We start from the raw sequence: 23734 nt of genomic DNA, 5'->3' as shown, positions 1-23734 counted from the left end.
TACAGTATGTCTGGTGATGACTATGGGATGTAGAGGTCACTTTTGAGTTTAATGACCGTTCCCCTCTTGCTTTGTAGGGGCAGAACTCTACAGCGACAGGATGACTGGTTCAACAGTTGGTTTGGATTCAAGAGACATTTCTGCAGGGAACAGTCAGCATGGCAGGAGTTCTGCGCCTCTCTGTGTTCTTAACTTTATGTGCATCATCATTAGTATTTATTTCAGCATTAAGGTCAACTGACGAGAACACAACAGCATCTTCATTGGATTTAAATTCAACAGTGACTCCACGAAGCCTTAGTTCTTCTACCACAGTGATTCCAACGATCAGTCTTAATTCTACACGGGAGACGGATGAATCCACTACTGCCCACGCACCACCTACCACAACTCGACTTGCATCTACGACCACTTCTACTTCTAAGCCCAAAACAACATCCAGACGACCCAGACCCACAGCTGGTAGCGCTCCGTTTCACACCGAAGATCTGAATGAAGGACCTGATGATAAGAAACGTGTAGCTAAAGAGGAAGGGCCCATAGAATTGGGTAAGGCGGGTTTTACCTACATTTCCATCATTTCGCGGTGAATAGCAGTAGTGTAAAAAATATATATATTTTTTTACTTAAGTAAAAGTATAAATACTGCAATAGAAGTACTCTGTTACAAGTAAAAGTCCGGAATTAAAAATGTGCTTGAGTAAAAGTGTAAAAGTATTGGTATCAAAATGTACTTTACCAAAAGTAGAAATTACTCATCATGCAGAATATGTCCCATTTGATTTCACAAGTTTTCAAATGTGTAAAATGTCTATAAATCTTTTGAAAATAGCGGATCTACAAGCTCACAATGCCAGTGGAACTAAAAATACAGAAAATTTGAAATACTCCAGTAAAGTAAAAATACCTCAAAATTGTATTCATGTACAGTACTTGAGTCATTACTCGTAAAGAGTGATGGATCCTTTCCTCTGACCTATCACACTGATGGGTAGCTATTAGTGCACCTTTAATTAAAATATGGGAATTATATGATTATGAGTAGGCTATCCCGTTTGGAACCTCACTCCGCTGAGCTAGTAGGAGAGTGAGGTTCCGAACGGGATTAATTATGAATAAACTGTGAGACGAATGTTCTGTGTGTCTGTCTGTCCCATACTCGGTCCATCATGTGTGTGTGTGTGTGTGTGTGTGTGTGTGTGTGTGTGTGTGTGTGTGTGTGTGTGTGTGTGTGTGTGTGTGTGTGTGTGTGTGTGTGTGTGTGTGTGTGTGTGTGTGTGTGTGTGTGTGTGCGTGTGTGTGTGTGTGTGCGTGTGTGTGCGCGCGCGTGTGTGTGTCAGTGTTGCCAGATTGTGTGAGACAAATAAGCAACCAGGTCTAGCAAAACAAGCAATTTAGGCCACATGAGCACTTTAAACCTATATGCATGGACTATTTGAAAGTAGCATCGCGACGGTTGTGAGCTTGTATATCTGCCTTTTCCCCAAAATCTCTTGCAATAGAATGTGGAATATTTGGATTTTTAACAAATGCTCGGGCACAACATTTTCATGAAAATATTTGAGAACCACTGGTATAAATAATAATGTGTGTGTGTGTGTGTGTGTGTGTGTGTGTGTGTGTGTGTGTGTGTGTGTGTGGGGGCTGGCTGGCTGGCTGGCTGGCTGTGTGTTCTCCACATTGTATCTGGTGGTATGGTGAAGTGCTTTACTTTACCCCTGAGTTATCTGATGAAAAACACCTGGTAGCCCCACCACTGGAACATTTGTCGGAGCTAATATTCCCTATGTTTAATATTAGGCTTGAATTCATTTATTCTAGAATTGAGTTTCTTTTATGGACTCTTGTCAGCTACGTAAATCAGAATTATGCAGTTAAACCCCTGCAAATCAGATATTTTAAAGGGGCTACACCATGAATTAAAAAAAGATATATCATATATAAATATTGCCCCCTAATACGTTTTAAACAGGTTGTAAGCCTAAAAAACATCCAGATATTTTTTTCTCACAATCTGACTGTCTGTCATTCCAAGCTTTTTCAGCTGCAATACCAAAACGTCCTATTGGGCAGGGGGGGGCTACTGAGCAATTCTGTCTGGCCATCGTCAATGCAAAATCTGTGCAAGTGACATCACTTGCACAGCCATTCTGAAATGGCCTGTTCAGACACGCCCATTCAGGAAATCCATGAAATGAGCATGAATGACTGAATGTTTAAAAAATATATTTTTTTGGGTACAAGAGACACTGGGGAGCCCAAAAAATACTAAAAACCTAAAAAAAAATGAAATTCATGGTGTAGCCCCTTTAAAGTCTTAATGCTATACTGTGAAAGGTATTGCCGGGAGAGCCTAAAATGCTGTGCATTTTTATAGCAAGGAGATCCATCAGAAGCATTCTGGTAGCAAAGAAGGACAAACCTGTTCCGAAGAAGCCCAAAGTCCTCCCCAAGAAGCCACCCACCGAGGTTAAACCCAAGGTTGTTAAGAAAACCAAACCTAAAGTCAAACAAAGTGTGCGCCAGTCAATATCCACGGACACAGTGACACGTATGTATGGGGACTACCCCTGGAAGCCTATATACAGTATGCTGATCAGACCATGGTTCCCTATGGTGTAGTGTTTGGTTTTACCTTAGAGTTATTTATGTATAACTCATGGTGTTAACCACCAGCTTGGGGGGTGCTATTTTGCCACAAGTCAGATAGTTCTGTAAGTCGTCAGTCACAAAAACCTGTGCAACATCGACTTTCAAATACTCTGATTATCTTATGTGTCAAACTCAGCCCATCTGGCACCCAAGAAAGGTAAATCAAACCATAAAGGTTTTTCAAGAAGCTGTTTATGGACCAAGGTCTGTCGATGGGATTCACCAAGTGATGTGGCTGTTCCCTTGCTTATGCAAAAAGACATACTCTGTATATAGAGCAAAAGTATTGTACTGTAGACAAATACCTTAAACAAGCGATGTGCTAATGTGTTAATGTCAATATGCAGGTAACCTGCTTAGTGCTTAATGCCTTGATTCCTTTTGCAAAATGGTAAGTTTGCCAGACAGCCTATTTCAAAACGTTGTGGTAAAACTTTAACCATTGTTGAATCATAACTCCACTTCAATCAATGTTGGGAACAGATTACATTCCCTGCTGTTCCATGGGGGCTTGTAGTCTAACCAATATTCAGAATTCACTGCTCATCTCCCAACACCATCCCTCTTTCTCTCCCTATTGGTCCTTATCCTGCTCTCTTTTTCCCTCTGTTCATTTTTCCTTTCTCAGACACTACATAATAGCTATCACACAAATGTACAAACACACATTCTCCCACACACAGATGCTGACAGAGATCGTGTGGTTTAGGGACGGTGTTAGTTTCTTCCCTGTTTGTTTCCCTCCTGACCCTTGAACCTTATATCCCCTGGAATCCAGAAGCCCACACTTATCTCTCAGATTCTCAAAGCAGAGCTGGAATGAAGACTCCAGATGCTGTGTGTGTTTGTGTGTATGCACTCACTCGGGCAGTCGTGCACTAGAGTAGAAGCTGTACCAAAGGCAGAAATGTAGTGTATATGTAGAAGAAAAGGTCAGTGTAACGAGTAGATCGGCCCAGTGGGAGTACTACTAGGATGGAGAGAGAGGTCTCTCTCTAGTGACCTCACACTGGATAACATTTCCTCCACTTTACAACCAAAATATGTGTCAATAGGCAGCATTTGTTGGACATAAACCACTTTGCATTCAATTCTATGTTAACGACATAGTGTTCTCGTAAGTGAGTAAGAGTTTCACAAGCTTGTCGTCACCTCTGCCAATCAGAAGTACTTAAACTGTAACGCACACATGATTGCTGCCTTATACAGTATACCTATAGTTGAGGCTGACTACAGACTTGATGTTGTATGTGTATTTCTTTGTATCCGTCAGCGATGGACTAATGAGTAGGATATCCTAAAGAGAGAGACTTACAAACCAATTCATTGTTGTATTAGGTGTGTGAGAGAGAGGAAAGGCAAAGTCCCAGTGAGTGTAAGCTTCAGTCAATGAGGTTGGACAAAGATATTACTCTCACGCACGAACAGACAGACAGACACCCATACATGCACAGTAAATTATTAAAGGTTACAAGCATCATCATGATGCCAAGTCCCTTTGGACAGGCTGTGGAAAAGTTTACTTAGGAGACATTAGTGGTTTGGCTAAAAACATTAAGTAGGTCAGTATCAGCAAAGCCTTAGTTAGAACCATTACTCTGGAGTGGAACTATGTTCTGAATCACAGCCAGCTCAGCTGGGATCCTAAAGGCTTACAAGGCAAAACATTTATTGTGGTCAGCTTTCATAGAATTTGTATACAGTTACGGAAAACATTCTGTGAAACTTTGAAAGCATTTTCACTTCTACATTAATTGCTCCTGAAATATGGCCACATTTTGATTGAAGTCATAATAGATAAACACAAATTATATAAACATTGCACTCTTCATTCTGTCTTCATTGAACACACAATTCATTTACATTTGGGAGTCTTCAGGGGGTAGCAATACAAGCAGCTGGCAGGATGAGCCAGTGTTTGGAGAGACATGAGAGAGAAATCAAGCTGAGCTCTGCCGACACTGACAGTTTTATCCGTCTACTCACACTGGGTGTAGTGAAAACTAAGGCAAGTTGGAGGAAATATTGTAGTATTTCTTAGTATACAATGTATCTCTCTCTCTCTCTCTCTCTCTCTCTCTCTCTCTCTCTCTCTCTCTCTCTCTCTCTCTCTCCCCTTAACACATGCCATTTTATTCTTCAATGTCTCCTTTCTCTGTGCCCCTCCCCTGTATTTACCAAAACCTGTTCTCGCTACGCTGCTTTCTCTAACTTTTGGCTTACATGCTTTGTAGAATCGATACATTAATCTCTCCGCTATTTACTAGTATGGAGGATTATTTTTGTGTGCGTGTGGATGTGTGAGTCTGTGCTTGCCTGCACCTACTGTATGGCTGCACATGTTATGTGTATGCCTATGTACATACTTTATGTATGTATGTTTTCAAAAGCACACATATCTGCAACTGTGCGCATCTGTGATTGTGTATTCACTGCACATTTTTGTTTGTGTGTTGTGTCACTTCTTCTTGCCTATTTTGATAGATGCAGATGTGCAGTATGTTGGTTACTTGTTCACATATAGTGTGTATGGTACTAAGATAGACTGTTCTTGTCCAAAATGCTAAGAATGTTTTTTTAGATAGCATATTGTTAGACAGACGCTAGGTTTGCTATTTATTCAAGTTTACTTGACCATTTACCCTGTTGTTTGTTATGCTTCATGCCACTTACTCTGATATTACACATTTTAAAGCTTGATTTATACTTGGTTGCGCATCATGTCTCACACCAAAATTGCAGATCTACAAGCTCACAGCGCATTGTGAGCTTGTAGTTTAGTTTCGTTTATTTTGTACTATCTTTATATATTGTTTTGCGGCCATAGCTGAATGGTTAAGGTTCTTACACACCGGGGGCGATTTCTTCATGCGAATAATACGTTTTTTTTTTTTAAAGAAACTTATAAAGTCAATGCACGCTTCCACATCAGTTTCGCGGAGCGAAAAAGCGTCTTTTATTTAGTGGCCCTGAGCAAGACACTTAACCACTAACTGCTCTGCCCTCCATGCTCCTCTGTGGGCAGCACTCAGCTGTAAAGCTGAAACTGAATGTCCCCTGCGGGATGAAAAAGGTCTCAATTATTTGCAGTCACAGACACCAACACGCAACTAAGTATAAATCGGGCGTAAGTCGCTCTGTGAAAATGCCTAAATCGTGTGTGATAACAGCTTCCTGGCATCCTTGCCAGAATGTCCTCCTCTGGGTCTGGAGTCTTTGAAGGTGAAAGACACGCAGCTGAAGGCTTCTTCCTACAAACGCAGGGGCCTGGGCCCACACAGAGGTCGACTTAACATCCAGGTGACTAGCCAGGAAGTATCAAAAAGGAACGTGATTACTGTTGTTTTTGTTGTTCATGAATATTGCAACTGAAATAAGAAATGATTTACACAAAGACAGATCCTTTTCTAGTGATAATAATGATAATAATAAAAGATGTTGCTTATGACATTTTCTTTTTAATGGTTATGGTCAGTTTGAATAAAAAGACAGCTATGAAAGCTACTTGACACGCACCTTCATTTGTTGGCCAGGAACTCTGTATAGTGCCTGGGCTTGTGCCTTAATGTTCTATATGTGTGCATGCATGTGTGCGGTTGTCTTTGTGTAGTCTGGGGTACATGACGGGGATATCTACGATGGAGCCTGGTGTGCTCAGTACAGAGATAAGAAGCAGTGGTTTGAAGTGGATGCCCTGAGACCCACACGCTTCACTGGAGTCATCCTGCAGGGGCGCAGCTCCATCTGGAGGTCATAATGCATAATAATATTATAATAATAATAGAAACATATGTCAAATTATGGACCTACCGGTAGTCTTCTAAAGTGATTGCACTGTTTCACTTATAAATAATATCATCAATATATATTTAATGTGTTCATTTTTTTTTTTATGTAAAAAGGTAACATGTAAAATGTTACCTTTTATACATTTTCCTATCTATCAAATATATTTACTTGTGTCTGTTTGTAAATGTTTTCAAAACTCAGCTGGGACGTAGTGCATTCTTACAAAGTCCAATTCAGCAATGATTCCTTGGTCTGGAAGCCTTGTATGAACGGGACTAAAGAGGCAGTGAGTTATCTTTTTTTCACAATGTTATTGTGACCTACAATTGTGAACATAATAAATTAACCTAACTTTAACTTATACCCTGCTAGTACTTTGTAAAATGTTACCCTGTTGTGACGATGTTTTAGGTGTTTGAGGCGAGTCAGGACTCTTCAGAGACTCCCGTGCTGGCTCTTTTTAACGCATCATCAATGGTGGCACGCTTCATCCGTATCAACCCCCAGACCTGGTACGAGAATGGAACTGATGGGAGCATTTGTCTCAGAGCTGAGGTGCTGGGCTGTGCCCTCCCAGGTACTACATAGTAGCCATCATATTGTTTTTCTTTTGATTTCTTGATTTATTTGTGAGCTACTTTACTGATCAAGCTATATTTGACATCCATAGGCAACATTATTGACAGATTCATGACAGCATTTACGTTGTGGGAGCTCCATAATTCAACCATGGTGCCTTTCCTAGGCAAAATGAATAACCACGTACTGTACCACTTCATATCCATAGATGTTTAGGTTTGACAGCTGGGACATAATGGTATTGTGTTAACTGTTTTCATTCTTTCTGCACCATACTTCAGATCCCAACAATATCTATGCCTGGCAGACTGAACCTACTGGATCCAGAGACAAACTGGACTTCAGACACCACAACTACAAGGAGATGAGAAAGGCAAAGGGACACATAGTGATAACGATGCAATAATCATGATGACAGTTTAATTTCACAGACAGTACCATAACATGGCAAATAATACACAGATTATAGACAGTGGACTGCACACATCACAACCGTATGTTTCCAGTTAATTTACTCTCTAAACTCTCAGCTTTCATCAAATAGTGTAGAAATAATATGTGTGACCATCCGTGACTGTGTGTTTGCAGTGAGTCTAGAATGTGTACACCATGTGGTCAGTGCGCCCACTTTCTGTGGTCTCAGACTCACCAGAGAACAAATATTATACCACAGGTCCGTTTGGAGAGACTGTAGTGAATTTGACCACTAGACTACAGCAGGGCTTCTCCTACCACTGATGGGAGTCATTCTGCTGTCATTTATTTCAATAGAATGTCAGCTTTTGATTTATACCGTTACCTTTTTAGGGTTTACCGATATTTGGGCTCTGGTGGGTGTCCAATATCCATTAGGGCTCTGGTGGGGGCCTAAATATCCATTCTGGCTTTATGAATGGATATTTGGGCACCCACCAGAGCCCAAATATCCAATTGGCAAACCAGAAGTAGCACTCAACTACAAATCTCCAAAATGAGTACTAAAAGATAAGAAAAATCACACATACCATTCCTCACAAGTCTTTTAAAAGCCAAATATAATGCAATTATAATTTTAACTGTTAAGGCTGTCCATTTTTCTTACCTTTATTATTTGTCTATTTCAGTTTTGTAAATAAGCCATGTGAGTATGAAATAAACAACAGCAACAATCTTAACCTAACATAAGTCAGTGAGGGAGAGAGAATCCATATGAACCAGCTTTAGAAAAAGTAAATGTACAGTATCATGTTATCCTCCTTGTTTTCCCAGTTGATGAAGTCAGTAAACGAGGCGTGTCCAGACATTACTCGTATCTACAGCATTGGGAAGAGCCACAAGGGCCTCAAACTGTACGTCATGGAGATCTCTGACAACCCAGGAAAACACGAACTTGGTAAGTTAGACAGCTTTCTAGTTGATAGAAATTACACAGATATTCTTGATGGCAAACTCCCATAGTGGATCACTTTAATGGCAAGAAAGTGACACGTTTCAGAGTTACCGCTCCTTCATCAAAGTAAACTGCACAAGGCAGGATTGAGAACACAATCTCACAAACATGCACTAAATCAGGGGTGACCAATCTAGCCTGCACAATGACTTGGGCAAGTCGGGGGGATGGGTATTCATCAGTATACCATTTATTATGTAACTGTAGGGCAGCCGCTTTCACTACTCTCTCTCTCCCTTACCGCTGTCTGTGCCTCCTGTGCCCCCTTGTTGTGTGTACTTAGATAACAATATGCAGCAGTTAAACACCCTGCTGCGCATAAGCACCTACCACCCGGCAACCTATTAGAGCCATGGGACTCAACCATCCACAATTGCACAGTCTGAAAGTAAAATTGGACACGGTCTACCAAACCACACTGAAGAGGAGCTGTGCTCAAATTGTTGTTGTTTTCTTTGCTTGTTTTCAATTATTAAATGGATGTCAGTGGCAGAGTTGGATGACCCAGACTGGCTTCATGATCTTGCATTTTTGGTGGATTTAACAGAGCACTTAAATGTGCTTAATGTTAACATGCAAGACTGAAACAAAGTTGTTGCTAAATACAACGACAGCATTCGTTTAAGTCTTCGTTTAACTGATTTTGATTAAGGTTAGGTTTGTGTCCATCCAGCACACATTTTATTCATATGATATCATATAAAAATATGCATTGCTTTTTAAAACTATGTTAAAACAAATGTGCCGTTACTTCAAGCTGCCCAAACATCCATTTAGAAAAACAACAAATTGTAACCATTTAAATGACTTTGTCAGCTGGGTTCCATTGCACTGATGAAGTCAGGGACGTGCACAGATAGACTCTAGGTGAGCACCTGCCCTTTGCCCTCTTGACCAGAAGATTTTTTTTTTCATTTTTGTTTCCACCGTGTCAGCTTTAGAACAGTTAAAGCAACCATCATCAACCTGTTCACTTTGATCAGACCAATTTGGTATGGTTTACTGTCCTTACTTACTACTCTGCAAGTCCCACTTCTTGCTACACTGCTTCTTCAGGGATTCTCCTCCCCAATGCAAAATATCACTTCTAATGCACAACAGATGCAGGGTAAGAGGGGACTTCTACAATGGCTGCCACTGTATACCCCGGCCCCAACCCTCAGTGTAGAAAGCTGCACAGACAGACAGACAGTATATCACTGCAGAGCCACACAGCCCGATGACCCTCCTCACTTGCACTCAGCAGTAGATGTGTTTGCTTTGGCCCCTTCAAAGCCCACATGACATCCTGCCAACTCTGGCAACTGCTGAGAGAGACCTCCCCGCCAAAACCCACAGTAGTAGAGGCACTGCCAGCCAGGAATACCAGAGGCAATGAAGGGGCGCACTGCAAAAATATTGTTAAGTTATTTATTTAAAAATAGTTATTTGATGTCTTATCTGCCTATCTGAAGTGGAACTGAAAATGTTCACAAATTAAGAATGTAATAATTACACATTGTTTTAATGAATATAAAATTAGAAATACATTCATTTAGTTTGGTGATGAATGGATCTGCTTTTAATTGCTCCGAGGAAGCACACTAGTAGTACTACTACCCTACCAAATCAAGAGGCCCTCTGAATTCCCCAATAGTACATACAAGAAGATCCAAAACCACAAGTGGTAGCTGGGGTGGTGGAGGGTGAGCAGCAGCCGCATAGAACGCAGCAAACGAGGAAATGAGCAATGTAAATGTCCCTGTTTAAATGGACGTGTATGTGATTGGTTGAGAATAAAAGCGTGGAGCTGAGGCTGATGGCTGCCAACGACTGCAGTGTTTCCTGACTGAACTTGCTCTATGCATTTCATGCGCAACGCTCATGAGTCAAATATTCTTAACCACATAAACACATTAAACCTTACTTTTGTGGGCATGTCATAACAGATGATAATAATTTGGCAAAAATGGGTTGAACGTTCACAAAACGTCGCAAATGTGACGCATTGTGAGCATTTAGATCGGCTATTTTCTATGAAGAGAATTGATCTAGAGGGGAAAAAAGTAGACCCTCACCTGACCCCTTTTAATGAAGTCTATACTCTGTAGGGTTTAAGTGGTTTAATTGGAACACATTACATCATTACAAAAATATATTCTTGTTAATAATTTAGAAACTATAGGACTATACAGTCCTTCAGTGTCAGTAAAAACATGACACCAAAACATGGAGTTAAAAATGCCCCCCTCATGCAGTCTTCAGTCACAGTGCCACCGGGAAACACTACAAAGACAAATCCAATCACACATGACTGGCTAGTCTTTGCATGGCACCACTGGAGGAGATACTTGGCCTCTCTACAAGGGGAATAGATTGCTTGCTTTCTTCCCTCCTCCCAGTCAACTTGACCTAATTCCTTTTTTTTCACCCTGAAAGTCTTCTTTTTCCAGAGACTTGTGTATTCTAACGTTCCAGTCAGTGACTGAGGTCTCCGAGTTGTTGAGCTTTTTCCTGACCTTGCATCTGACAGTGGTTTCAATGGGAACACATACAGGAGGCCCAGAGTCCCAGAAATCAATCCCTGTTCCCTTCCCCCTGTTTATACAAATGAATGTCTTTCTAATGTGTTTTACAGAACAGTAGAAACAGGAGGGGAAAATCTGTGATTTTCAGTGTTATGACTAATAAAATGACCATGTAAGAAGGGCATGATAAAACCCAGTTATGTGGGTTCATTCTAACCCTTGATTTATACTTGGTTACATACTGTGTCACGCATGAAGTATGAATCACCCTGAACCACTTACTGTAAACCCTCTATTCTTGTTAAAACAGATCTGTTATTTTTGAGGGTTCAAGTGGTTAACTCCTCCCCTTTTCTCCTCATGATTCATTAGTCCTTGAGTTGCACTGTTTTGACCTATGAAAATGACCCTGTAATATTAATAATCTTGTGTCTAGAAAAGTAGACGTCCTGACAACAAAATTAAAAAGTAATGGTGTGTAAGTTATCTGGACAGCTTTTTGGCTGGGCACATCAGAAAGATGTTGCAATGATTTCATTGTTGAATAATTTCAACATTGTTGTTATCTCCAGGGAGTGCAGGGAGTATGTTTTCTCTCCTGTGATTCTGTCTGTCTGTCAGCTAATCTTGGGCACAGCTGGACCGATCAGTGTGAAACTTTGCACGCACACTACCAGTAGGCCCAGTAACAACTTCCACCCCAAATGTTTTGGCATTATAACATATTTTCTCTTATGAATTACCCAAAGCACTTAGAGCATGTTTTTTATCTAACTGTTGGGCATTCTTAAAATGTATGTTGTTAAAAGTTGAGTTTGGCCATTATAGACCTATATGAAATGGGCCTCTTAGCAACAGTTTAGCAATTTAGCAATTTAGCAGCAGCATTTAAAAAGAGATATATAAGGCACAGAGAAAGACAAGTACATGAAAGGCAAATAAGTAGTCTGAACATGGTATGGCAAAATAGCTCAAATAAGACAGTTTGTGAAACTGACAACACCGTTGCTTAATCAGGGAGTTTCAGCCATTCCTGCAAAGTGACCTGTTTTCCCTTCTCTATTAGGAGCTATAAAATACCAACATGTATTTAGGTTGGAATTTTGTTTTTTGTATTATGGAATTATTGGACTGCATCCTTGAATTGCCTGATGTGGCTGTTAAATGGAAAAACTAATGTTGCTTAAAAAAGACGTATCACTCCAAAATACGATGAAAGAGAAAAAAACATTCCCAAATCGCCGGTCTCTGAATATACAAGACCCTTTAGTATTGGTACAGACGTCTCTTGTACTCGCCTTGGCCTCCAAACCATTTAGTGATCTCCAAGCTAAACAAATATAACTTAATGACAGCTTCACCAATTTTGAATACAGGTACTTCTAACAGAGTATTTCTACATCGGTATGTAGATACTTTTACTTCTTAATTCGGATACCTCTTCCACCACTGGCTGGCACATGTTAAACACTTGACAGAGCACTCACTGTATTGTATCTCTACCTGGGTTTTCATGCCCCCTACAGGCGAGCCGGAGTTTCGCTACGTGGCCGGGATGCATGGGAACGAGGTGCTGGGCAGAGAAATCCTCCTCAACCTGATGGAATACATGTGTCAAGAGTACAAACGAGGTGACCAGCGTGTAGTTCGTCTGGTCAAGGAGACACGCATCCACCTACTGCCCTCCATGAACCCTGATGGATATGAGAGGGCCTTCAAAAAGGTCCTGTTATATTATTTACAATAGTTATTTCATTTAATTTCAATTTATTTGTGCTTCTATGATCATGCACTTTGCTGACTTATAATCTATTGATTTTATGACATTACTAAGTGCAGTAACTTAGTAAAACCGGAATTTGTTTGGTGGTATTATTAACACAGAGTCAAGGACAACTTGTGACCTCACATAAATCAATCAAAAAGTTATTTAAATAGCACTTGTCATACAATGTAATTTAGCACAAAGTGCTTCACAGAACAACATTATTTAAAAAAAAATAACAACAAAAAAGTCAAACAAAAAGACAATAATACTGAATATGTTTGAATAAAAAAGATTGCAGTTAATAACTAACTAACTAACTAACAAACTAAGAGAGAAAGAGAGAGATAATGAATAAACAAAGGAATGGTCAAATTCAGGCCTATACAGAGACTAAACTCCCTAGTTAAAGGCTAAAAAGGTGCCCTATCACCTGTGTTAATTCAAAAGCAAGTATTTGTCCGTGTACTGTATGTTCTGTACGAAAAGGTTATGTCAGTTTACGCTATTGTGAGCCCTACTGTTTGTATTTCTTTAATTGTCTTGTGTTGATTTGTCATTGTTAATATTGGGTTGTCACTGCGCTGTGCCTCAAAGCAGTTTCAGTGTATGAGCTTTCTGATACAGATGTAATCTCCCAGGGTTCAGAGCTGGCAGGATGGGCAGAGGGACGCTACAGCTATGAGGGCTACGACATGAACCACAACTTTGCTGACATCAACTCCATCATGTGGACGGCCATTGAGCTGGAGACGGACAAGTCAAAACTCATTAACCACTACTTCCCCATCCCTGAGCAGTACGCCTCAGAGGAGGCTTTTGTAAGTTTCAAGACACGTCTTCTAAACAGTTTTTTTTGACTGGTTCAAAATCACACCTGTGTCACATACTGTTTGTGAACAAGCTTAGGCACAATTGGTTTAATCTGCTTGGATTATGCTACAGGTCCTTACATAGCAGGTTTATTTTATTTTTTTCATGTGATTAATTCACCCTGAAATACACTGGACACAAACTGTTGTTAATACATTTACACAGAATATTACACAGTGATAAACCATAATTTTTACTTGTAAGAAGGTCAGTTAAATAAAGACACCAACCTGTATGAATGAGGCATGAACTATATGAATAGTTTAGATGTTTTGTGTTGTCACGCCCCTGTTGTGTAAAGACCTTACCAAGTTAGGTGGGCTTTTACTCTATTAAGACTATCTTGAGATTGAACCTTCTTTATGTTCTTCTTCACAAACCTTTTCCTGTGCTCTTGATTGACTATCTCCACCACCAGGTGGCATCAGAGACTCGCGCTGTCATCAACTGGATGCAGAACATCCCGTTTGTGCTGAGTGCCAATCTCCACGGGGGGGAGCTAGTTGTCACCTACCCCTTTGACATGACGCGGGACTGGGCTCCACAAGAACACACCCCTACTGCCGACGAGAGCTTTTTCCGCTGGCTTGCCACTGTCTACGCCAGCACCAATCAGGTTATTCCTAATGTTATTAATGATCATAACCATAGTCATATTTTATCAAGGTGTCTGTGGGTCCTTAACCACTTACACCCTATATAATTACTTTGTTGACTTGGGCCCCCCAGGGGCCTTTTCTAGTAGGTCCCCTCCTTTTTTGCCTCTACACCAAATCTCTGGTGGTAGAAAAGTAGTTTGAGAAAAGTTAATACTCAATGTGGTTAATTTTTCCAAAGCCCGATGCAGCATCTTTATTTTTGTTAAGTTAAGTTTTGATCTTAATTCAATTGTAAAACTTCCTGATGCCTGCAGCCACCCTGTTTATATTTACCGTATAGTTGATGTCAAATATAGAATGCAGCTCACAGTGATTTACGAGCAGCTCTATGACAAATCTAACAGGTAAAGAGAAAGAAATGGCAACTTTCTTTTAAAGGAAATGGCTCCTTTATTATTAATCAATTTGATCTTTTAGACAGTTGACATTCACTGTTCAGTTAAAACTAATTATTTCATTTTCGTATAATGTATAGGTGATGTCCAACCCTGATCGCCGACCCTGTCACAACAAGGACTTCCTGCGATTCAATAACATCATAAATGGAGCTCACTGGCACAATGTTCCTGGAAGTAAGAGAGACTTCAAGTTGTCTGTCTGTCTCTCTGTCTGTCTGGACAGATTATACCCATACCCAGAGTCATATAAGAGTTGCATCACCTCTGTTCACTTCATCGGGTCAGTCTTCTACAGAGCCTTCTATTGGCGAATAGTGACAAAGAACTGAACCGGAAGTTACAGAATGCACTGGAGTCTATGAGCGTTTGTCACTATTTTTTACATAGTTTACATAAACCACGTGACCGGCGCTGTTTCTGCCCCCTAGTTGACGTAACTATCCAATAGAAGGCTCTGTCCATACCGTATGGAGATGCCTGACGTCTTAGTACTAAGTAACGTGACGCACAGCCAGTATGGAGATCCCTGACATCAGTGCAAATCACTGTTGTTAAGCAACGGTTTATGTTGTTTGATATTAGATCAGCGAGAGAGGGGGGAAGGGATGGGGAGAATGAGAGAGGGAGAAAGATCTCAATAGAATACAAGTATTCTGCTTGTAAAGTTCAAGTTGTGAGTCTGCCTGTCTCTCAGTACAAATCGGCATTGAAATGCAACTGTGTGTGTGACATTAGACGAGAGCTCAATCAGCGAGAGAGAGTCTGGACATAATTTTATTCCTATATATGGACATGCCTGACATGCCACAAAATGCTGTTTGAGGCAATGTTTTTTGTCATGTGTAACATCAGACCAGAGCCTGATCAGCGAGAGAGGGGGAGTGAGGTGCAGTGTCCACCAAGATGTTGTATCCTGAACGCTGCGCCTGTTTTGAATTGTTTACAACGGGAGAGCCTCGTTTTTGGAAACAACAACAGCGTGGTGTGGCATGGTGTGAGCATTGTACCCAATGCTGGCTACCAAAGCCCATTATTATATACTAGAGGTTCGGGCCGCTATGTGGCCCTCACACTTACGTCACACGTAAGTGGCAAGGACTCGACCAATATGCTCAACCAATATGCCCCAATATGGGCATATTGGTTGGATCGGCGGTTCTGGACATCTGGATATCCGAACTACACGATGGCGGGCGCCGCACTCCCTCGAGTCCTTGCCACTGCACGTTTGAAGTCGCTCGGTCCCATATACAGTATGCATATGGCCATATATGGGCATAGGGGTCGGATCTGTGGCTCTGGACAATCTGATCTCTGTATCTGTCAGTCCTTGTCCCTTTCACGCCCATATATGGAGATCACTGATGTCATCAGTATATGCCCATATATGGAGCTGACTGATTTGTTTGCAGCTGATACCATGAAGACACATTGAGGTTAGACAACACACTCCATATTTGGGCGTAGCTGCATTTGGCCGGCCCGCCCTCCCATTAGCCAGTTTTAACATATGATTTGTGTTTCTTTTCTTCCAGGTATGAATGATTTCAGCTACCTACACACCAACTGTTTTGAGGTGACAGTGGAGTTGTCGTGTGATAAGTTCCCTCACGCCAGTGAACTACCTGTTGAGTGGGAGTACAACAGAGAGTCGCTGCTGGTCTACATGGAGCAGGTACTTTTTCTTTGGACAGTTTGTTGACTCCTTATCTGTTTTTAATTCTTGTTCCAGACGGACTTGCTTGTCTTAGTTGAAATTTGCATGCAGTTCAACATTTTCCTTGTTATTATTATTATAATCATTGTTATTTAGTATTTGTTGCATTTTAAAATTGAGTTACAGGTATTATTCACTGAACACTGCAAACTGTGGTGGTTCTCCTCACTGTATAGAAAACACAACTTTCGCCCGAGTACTGCATGTGTATGAAGTACTCGAGCACTGTTCGAAAACAAGAGTCTGTTGTTTTGTAATCTGTATTATTTCCTGCTGGTACATTTTCTTCTCACTGTTAACCCACCACATGAAGCTGGTTTACGCCTAATTCATGCATTTTTATTTGTATGTCTTTCAGTTGAAATCCAGTCACTTTGCTCAAGAAGACTTAAGCAGGGTAGACAGACATGTGAAATGGGGTCCTTTGTGTTCGTAGGTTCACCGTGGGATTAAAGGTGTTGTTCGGGACAAAGACACAGAGGCTGGTATAGCAGACGTCATCATCAAAGTAGATGACATAGATCATCACATCAGATCAGGTACAGTCCACTGAAGCCTAAAAACCATTATGGATTATGGAAAATGTAATTGATTGAATTGAAGTAAACTGTTAGGAAGGAAGGCAGAGCTTTCCAGATTTGAAAGCCCTGCTCTACCGCTTATCTTTCGCTTATTTTCTCCCCATTTCTAAAACTTTGGCTCCCCCTCTCCTGTCCTATACCATCCTGTCTTTTCTTCTTCCTCCCCAACGTTTTCCTTTCGTCCCCAGTGGCCGACGGCGACTACTGGCGCCTGCTGAACCCCGGAGAGCACCAGGTGACCGCCATCGCCGAAGGCTATTATCCCTCCACCCGCACTTGCGATGTGATGTACGACCACTACCCCACCATCTGTGACTTCCGCCTCACCAAGACCCCCAAGCAGAGGTTGAGGGAGATCCTGGCCAAGGGTGGGAAGATCCCCAAAGACCTGCAGCTGCGGTTGCGCCAGCTGCGGCTGCGCAAGCTGCGTGTCAGCACCAAGGCCATCAACCAGAGACGTGCCGCCGCCGCTAGGAGGGCTCGGAGGACACGATGATGATGACGAGGGCGAGGCAGAGAAGAGGAATCAGTGCTGGTGTGGAGGTGCGTTTACAATTCAGCCTTCATTCTTTGTTTTTTAGGAGGGTGCATTTGAAACTAGCGCAAGTTGAATTGTTTTATAATGTTTTTTAATGAACTTTAGAGACATCATGAAGTGCTTTATAGAGAAAGAACGGAACTCATAAACAAAGCAGACATGTACGCCAGCACAGAGCTCAATGTACATGAGAACAGTTTCACTTTCTAATCCAATATGACCCCATACGATTTAAAGTGTGAACTCAATCTGAACTCTGTGACCACTACTGTTGATGAGAACGAAACAAGGTGCCACGAATGTGCATTGACTACCCTTAATCACCTCTGTTAAGAAAAACATGCCATGAGAAGAAACACTGAGACATAGAGTAATGTTTTTGTAGATGACAGTACATGACCGTGTATGTCTTTTGTATAATTTCTACAGTTCCATGTCTAAATGCTGGCATTTACATGTAAATATCATTGCAACTCAATAGACAATTAATAAATGATTTTCAAATAAAGCTTTTCTTATAATTAATTAGAATGTCGAAACCATAATGGTTATCTCTAATGTTATAGACTAGCCTTTACATTGAAATCACCCACATTCCTTTCTGCCTCACTTGTTATTGAATTATTTTGTTTCTCATTGTGCTAAACAAAGTTTGCAGAGATTATTATTTTTTACACTGGCAGCAACGTAAATTGTTGAATGATCTGGATGGTCATTCATGGATGAAGTGGAGTGGAGAGGAATCTTGTGAAGATGATCGAAAATTACAAGATTTGTAATTGTGTGACACAACCTGGGCAACTGGTTAATCAATCCTTCCATTGATTAACCAATCAATAATCTGAAACTAATGCAGCTGGGTTGGGTGTTGAGGATAGATGGTAAAAAAATGTAATACCATCTGAAATAAGGGGCTGATTAAAAAAGAAAACATGTTCAAATGATAAAGTATTCTTTTAGGCTAACCCGAACGTATAAGCAGTTTTAAAAAAAAATAGATCCAAGGAAGCAGAAAATAAATAAATTAACTAGCATAATGAGATTTAATAAAAATGAATACTACAATAAACTGCTGCAACAAAATACAAGTAATACACAAGGTACATGAGAATTTTTTTTATTGTCCCAATCATTTTATCACAGAAAATAAACCAAGCATAATCTCCACCCGAGGAGATTGTAAATGAATTAATAAAATATACATATACTTGTACAGTACAGCAAACGCGTACATTTTTTTTTCCTCTCCATTTTGACAGTTTTTCATCTTTTCTTTGTTTTGTAAAAGGGTAGGCAAAATAAGCGATGGCTTCAGCCTATACCTTTTTGGTCTGAAATCTGGTAATGTTTTTGTATAAATTTGTTTGTTTTGTATTACCTATGACATTTCAACTATGTTACCACAAAATTGACTGAAATAAACAAAACAAAAAAAAACTCAGCCATGTTTTGTGTTCATATGTCAGACCCCAGAATTTCTGCACTGGGCTCCGAATATAATAGGCCCAATATATATACTAAACCGTGCAGATGAGCACCACAAATCAATACAAAAACTAAACAAAGATAAGAAAAATAGAACGGCATCACAATTCAGCTGTGAACACATTATTAGTTGAATAGTTGATCATTGAGGTCGTAAAACAAAAACTTGAAAATCTCTTAACCACACCACAGACCTTATTTTCAGCACAAATTTAAAAAAAAAACATGGCAAAAACACATTGGAAACTCACTTCCCAGATTTAGGTTAAGTAGTATCTATTATATGAGAAGCCCAAATTCTGTCCCTATTCCAAACTACTTTCTGTACCTCTGCTGAAAAGTGTAAGCACAAAAGAAAGGAACAAGAGAAAAACAAAAAGTACATAATTATTCTTGCATTAAGGTCAGGATTGTTGTACTCTTCAAGTAAAGCATTGGTCTTTCATTCATTTTGCATGCACAGTGCACACTCCCAGTAGGTCAAGGAAGAACCTCCGCCCCAAATGCAAACCCGGTCTGGCTCCAAGGAGTGCACGTGGAGTAACTTGGAGCACTTCTCAACTTGGAGCACTTGTAAAAACTCTTTGTTTTTACAATAAATCATCAGTTCTTGTTTGGGGTTGCTATTTGAGGTCCACATTGGATCTGAGCTAAAATAGGGGGCAAGTAGTGTCAACCCAATCTCATTCCAACTGAATAAGTCAACAGGGTCAAACCTCCTGCCAAATGCCAAGTGCCAATGTCGAGTGATGAGAACGAGGACGCAGGAGGGGCTAGCTGATGATGCGACTGATTGACTGCAGGGAAGGGCACTCCTCGTTATTCCTGATGTGCAAGGTCTTATAGGAGTTGAAGTCTTGTAGTACCCGTCTGCTGGTGGGGCGCACCTGTCTGCTGGTGGGGCACACCTGGCCGCCCAACTTGGCGTCTCCTTTGACCACAGGTGAGGCCATCTGCCAGGCGCTCTTTTTACTTTTATGTCTGCCTCCCCAGGCTCCTGACTGTTTCTCCAGAGCCTTGTAGTTTCCGTGGGCTGTTAGGAGTTCCTGCTGTTTGTTGGTGTCTGGTAAGAGCGCCAGCAGTTCGTTAAAGATACAGTTGAAGTTCTCTCCCAGCAAATCCTCACAGATATGATGGTACTGGGCTGCCGACATCAGACCCTGTCTGAATTGTCCGGACACGTTTTTGAACTGCTTGAACTGGGACTCGTCGTTGTGGAGATAGTTCTTGATGGACTGGATCAACTCCCTGTTTCTCTGCTGTAAGTTCTCTGGTACCAGGTACACACTAGCCATCTGGGGTGGACTGTTGGATGCTTTATTCTTACTCCAGGGGGTGGAGCACGCCAGGGTCATGGGGGTCGCCACCATGGATGCAGCCGACAGCCTGGGGAAGTTGTCCGCCTTCAGGGCTCCCTTGACAGCCTGGTCTGCTGTCGGTCCTGACTTCCAACTAGGCATGGATGTGGTGGCTGAGGCTCCCAAAGCCGGGAAATCATTCTCTTTGACTAATCGATGTCTATTCTTCATCAAAGCTGGCCTGAAACTAGGCATGGGTGTGGTGGCTGAGGCTCCCAAAGCCGGGAAATCATTCTCTTTGACTAATCGATTTCTATTCTTCATCAAAGCTGGCCTGAAACTAGGCATGGGTGTGGCAGCTGAGGCTACCAAGGCCGGGAAGTCATCATCTTTGTTAAATGAATTGCAATGCCTCATCAGACCTCGTGGCTTCAGACTAGGCATGGGTGTGGAGACTGAGTTTCCCAAAGCCGGGAAGTCATCATCTTTGTCTAATGGATTGCTATCCTTCATCGTCCTCACTGTAGGTGGTTCTGGTATTGGTTTGTAACTCAAGCTCTTCTGCTGTCCACCACCCTGAGCTTGTGATCTTCCTCCATCTCCAGGCTGGCACACCCCGTCATAGTCCTCGCCCGTCACCATACCTCTGTTGTTCCTCTGCAGTCTTGGAGTGACGGCGAACTGCAGGTCGAGGTGTCGGTTCTGTTTGGCCTCTGCCCGGGTCTTGCTGTGCGCTGCGACCTTGTGGGCCTTGTATTCTATCTCCGTGCGGAAGGCATGAGTAAACTCTTCTGTGGCACAGAGGCCCTCCTCACACAGGTAGTGGTTCTGTCTGAAATGATTGCTCAGGTACCGGTAGTCACGGTAGTAATCCTGTACACCATCTGCATCACAGAAATGACAGAAGTAGTGGTCCCGGCGAAGATGCTTCAACAGCTCATCTTTGTCGAGGTAGCGGTCGTTGCAGAACTTGCAGAGCGGGTGTCCACGATGACTGGTGTCATTGCGGTCACCCTGTGTGCTGTGACGTGCGAGGTCCTTCCGGTTGTACCACTTGCGTTCATGAGGGAAGCTCTTCAGGTGCTTGGAGCAGACTTCACAGCAGGAGAGTTCATGCTGCCTCCACATGTGCTGTTCAAGCTCCTTGAACTTGGAGAACACCTTGGGCTCTGGGCAGTGGGGGCACTCTGGCAACAGCAAGCTCCTGAACTGGGCATAGATTTGTCCATCACCAAAGTAGATGTTGTGTTTCTTCTCAAGCTGGAACTGCTGGTAAGGCAGTGCAGAGAAGACATCCAATTTCTTCACAAACACCACCTTGTGGAGTTCCTCCCGGCAGACGCTGCAGTACTTCTGCTCATACAAGACTCTCATTTTAGTGGAGCAGCGGTAGCAGACTGGATGGTCACATTTTCCCACTGCGAATATATCGACGTCCTGGCAGCACAGAATACAATTCTCGGTTTCCTTGGTAGATGAATACATGCTCCCCAACTTCTCCCCGGGCACTTTTAAATAGATGGCCCACTGCTCTTAATAATTACGATGGGTAAATGCAGAGATGGAATACTAAATTATGTGAAAACGTACTTGGCAAATACCCCAAAAACAAGGGGGAGTTATTTGTTATCATCGCAATCATTCATTCTTCAATGGTTTTCAAATTGGGCCCAACCAACAGACACGTTGAAGTGCTTGCAACAAAAAATACAAGCAGACACAAACTCTATTTATAGATCCTTTTGTTGTGATTATACCGTGACGTCATCATGACATAATCATACCATGTGAAACTGATAATCGGTTGATTGTTTGTGATGTCAGTTAGTGTCAGTCATATCCATATATGGAGCGGGCTATGTCAGTTATGCCCAAACCTGGGACAATGATGTCAGTCCTGGACATTTCGGTTATCTCCATATATGGAGCTCCAGGAGGGGTTCTCCGATGTCAGAGCTAGGTATGTTGGGACTGAATAGGTCATTCATCCCCTTATCAGAAGAGGTCCTGTGATACCTGTTCTGTATCCTAAGGTTAATATGAGCATCAAAACAAATTTTGAAATGTTTTTTTTGCACATGCATTCCATACACCACACATGGGTAAATGACATCATCAACTTGCCACGGGCACTGCCCCTATTGAGTGAAAGATGAACCGTTTCTAAAATATTTAAGGTGTATTATTTTTTAAATTTTAGTTATAGGGGGCAATTATAATGTATTAAGGCCTATTTGGCTTATTAGCCAGGGATCCTTTTAAGAAGAATCTTCTTTCGGCTAATTCCCATCAGGGCTTGCCACATGCAGCGGATCATCTGTTTCCATCCTCCTCCTCTGTCCTCTTCTCTTGCCTCTTCCATCTTCAGCAGGACTGCAATAACAGCAGTAATAATACACAAAACGTAATACAGGGTTGTACAGGGTAATACAGGGTTTTGTATGTAAAGTGTTTTGAGAGTCAAGGTGATAATGTATTCAAATTTGAGTTGACTTTACTTGAGAGTGAACTTACATGTAAGCCTGGAAGTAATGATCTTAATCGTTATTTAGTCCGAATTTCATCTTGACTCTCACTTTGAAACAAAGCCTGAACTTAGCCACAAGCAACTTAGATGCTATAATGCTATTTGGCATAGCATTATAGCGTCTAAGTTGCTTGCGGCTAGCCTGATCTACTGGTCTGGTACATGCCTCTAGCAATGCTACTGAACCTCTTGACTTTTGCTGTGACTGCTGTCAACTGGCTTGTAGGCCTCTGGAAGTTGATTTCCCTCTAACCCCGGATCCCAGGCTTGTTGACTCATTCGGAGTGCAACGAGATTGGAGGGCTGGCCATGCAAGACTAATCTCCTTCTTGCTGGTTTGACCTCTCGTCATCTGTATGAATTCTGTGGCTACTACCGATGATGAGAACAAAACAAGGTGCTGAGCATTGAACCACAGCCAAAATTACCCTAATCACCTGTTACTGTACAAAAACACATATGAGAGAAAACACTGAGACATAGTGTAATGTTGTTCTTTGCTTTTTCACTTGTCTAGTACATTGACATCATATGAATGTGTTTATTGTGTATTATTTATATTTATATTTTATATTTTCTGTTACCCTATGCTCCCCCCCAACAAACACATGGCACTCAGTTTACCCATACATTTGCACTCAAAGGACCACAATGGAAATAAGCTATCAAGCTTTTTTGTGTTTTGTCCTTTTGAAAGATATGTACAAATGTATGCATCATATTACGCATATTGTCATATAAAAAACATCAATCAGTCAATGTTTTTGCAGATGACAGTACATGCCTGTATATATAATAATAAAAATAATGAACTTTATTTATCTAGCACCTTTTTAAACAATGTTACAAGGTGCTTAACAATTTAAAATCAGACAGTGAACAATGAAATACAATTATGCAATAACAAAAACAACACACAACAGTATCAGTGAGTAAA

General features: G+C 41.4%; 2 protein-coding genes across 2 annotated transcripts; one reads left to right on the top strand and one right to left on the bottom strand.

The window, feature by feature from the left end:
- The first annotated feature begins 154 nt into the window (after positions 1-154).
- On the top strand, positions 155-18779 carry LOC311033558 (putative carboxypeptidase X1). The gene is made up of 14 exons (XM_084041125.1): positions 155-549; positions 5843-5952; positions 6263-6402; positions 6643-6727; positions 6853-7018; positions 7302-7393; positions 8269-8392; positions 12483-12679; positions 13363-13542; positions 14013-14210; positions 14729-14825; positions 16187-16326; positions 16805-16907; positions 17138-18779. Exons 1-14 carry the CDS (start codon positions 159-161, stop codon positions 17443-17445), a joined length of 2331 nt encoding a protein of 776 aa, XP_083897251.1. The 5' UTR covers positions 155-158; the 3' UTR covers positions 17446-18779.
- Positions 18780-19745: 966 nt separating this feature from the next.
- On the bottom strand, positions 19746-21755 carry LOC311034019 (E3 ubiquitin-protein ligase ZNF598-like; the record flags this gene model as incomplete). The annotated part of the gene is made up of 1 exon (XM_084041758.1): positions 19746-21755. The coding sequence occupies one exon, from the start codon at positions 21753-21755 to the stop codon at positions 19746-19748; it is 2010 nt and encodes a 669-aa protein (XP_083897884.1).
- Between the last annotated feature and the right edge of the window lie 1979 nt (positions 21756-23734).

The sequence above is a fragment of the Gymnoscopelus microlampas genome (genome assembly GCF_963454915.1).
Source record: "Gymnoscopelus microlampas genome assembly, chromosome: 18".
Taxonomy (NCBI): Eukaryota; Metazoa; Chordata; class Actinopteri; order Myctophiformes; family Myctophidae; genus Gymnoscopelus; species Gymnoscopelus microlampas.
Note: the sequence above shows the minus strand (reverse complement) of the source record. Positions and strands in the feature narration are given on the sequence as shown.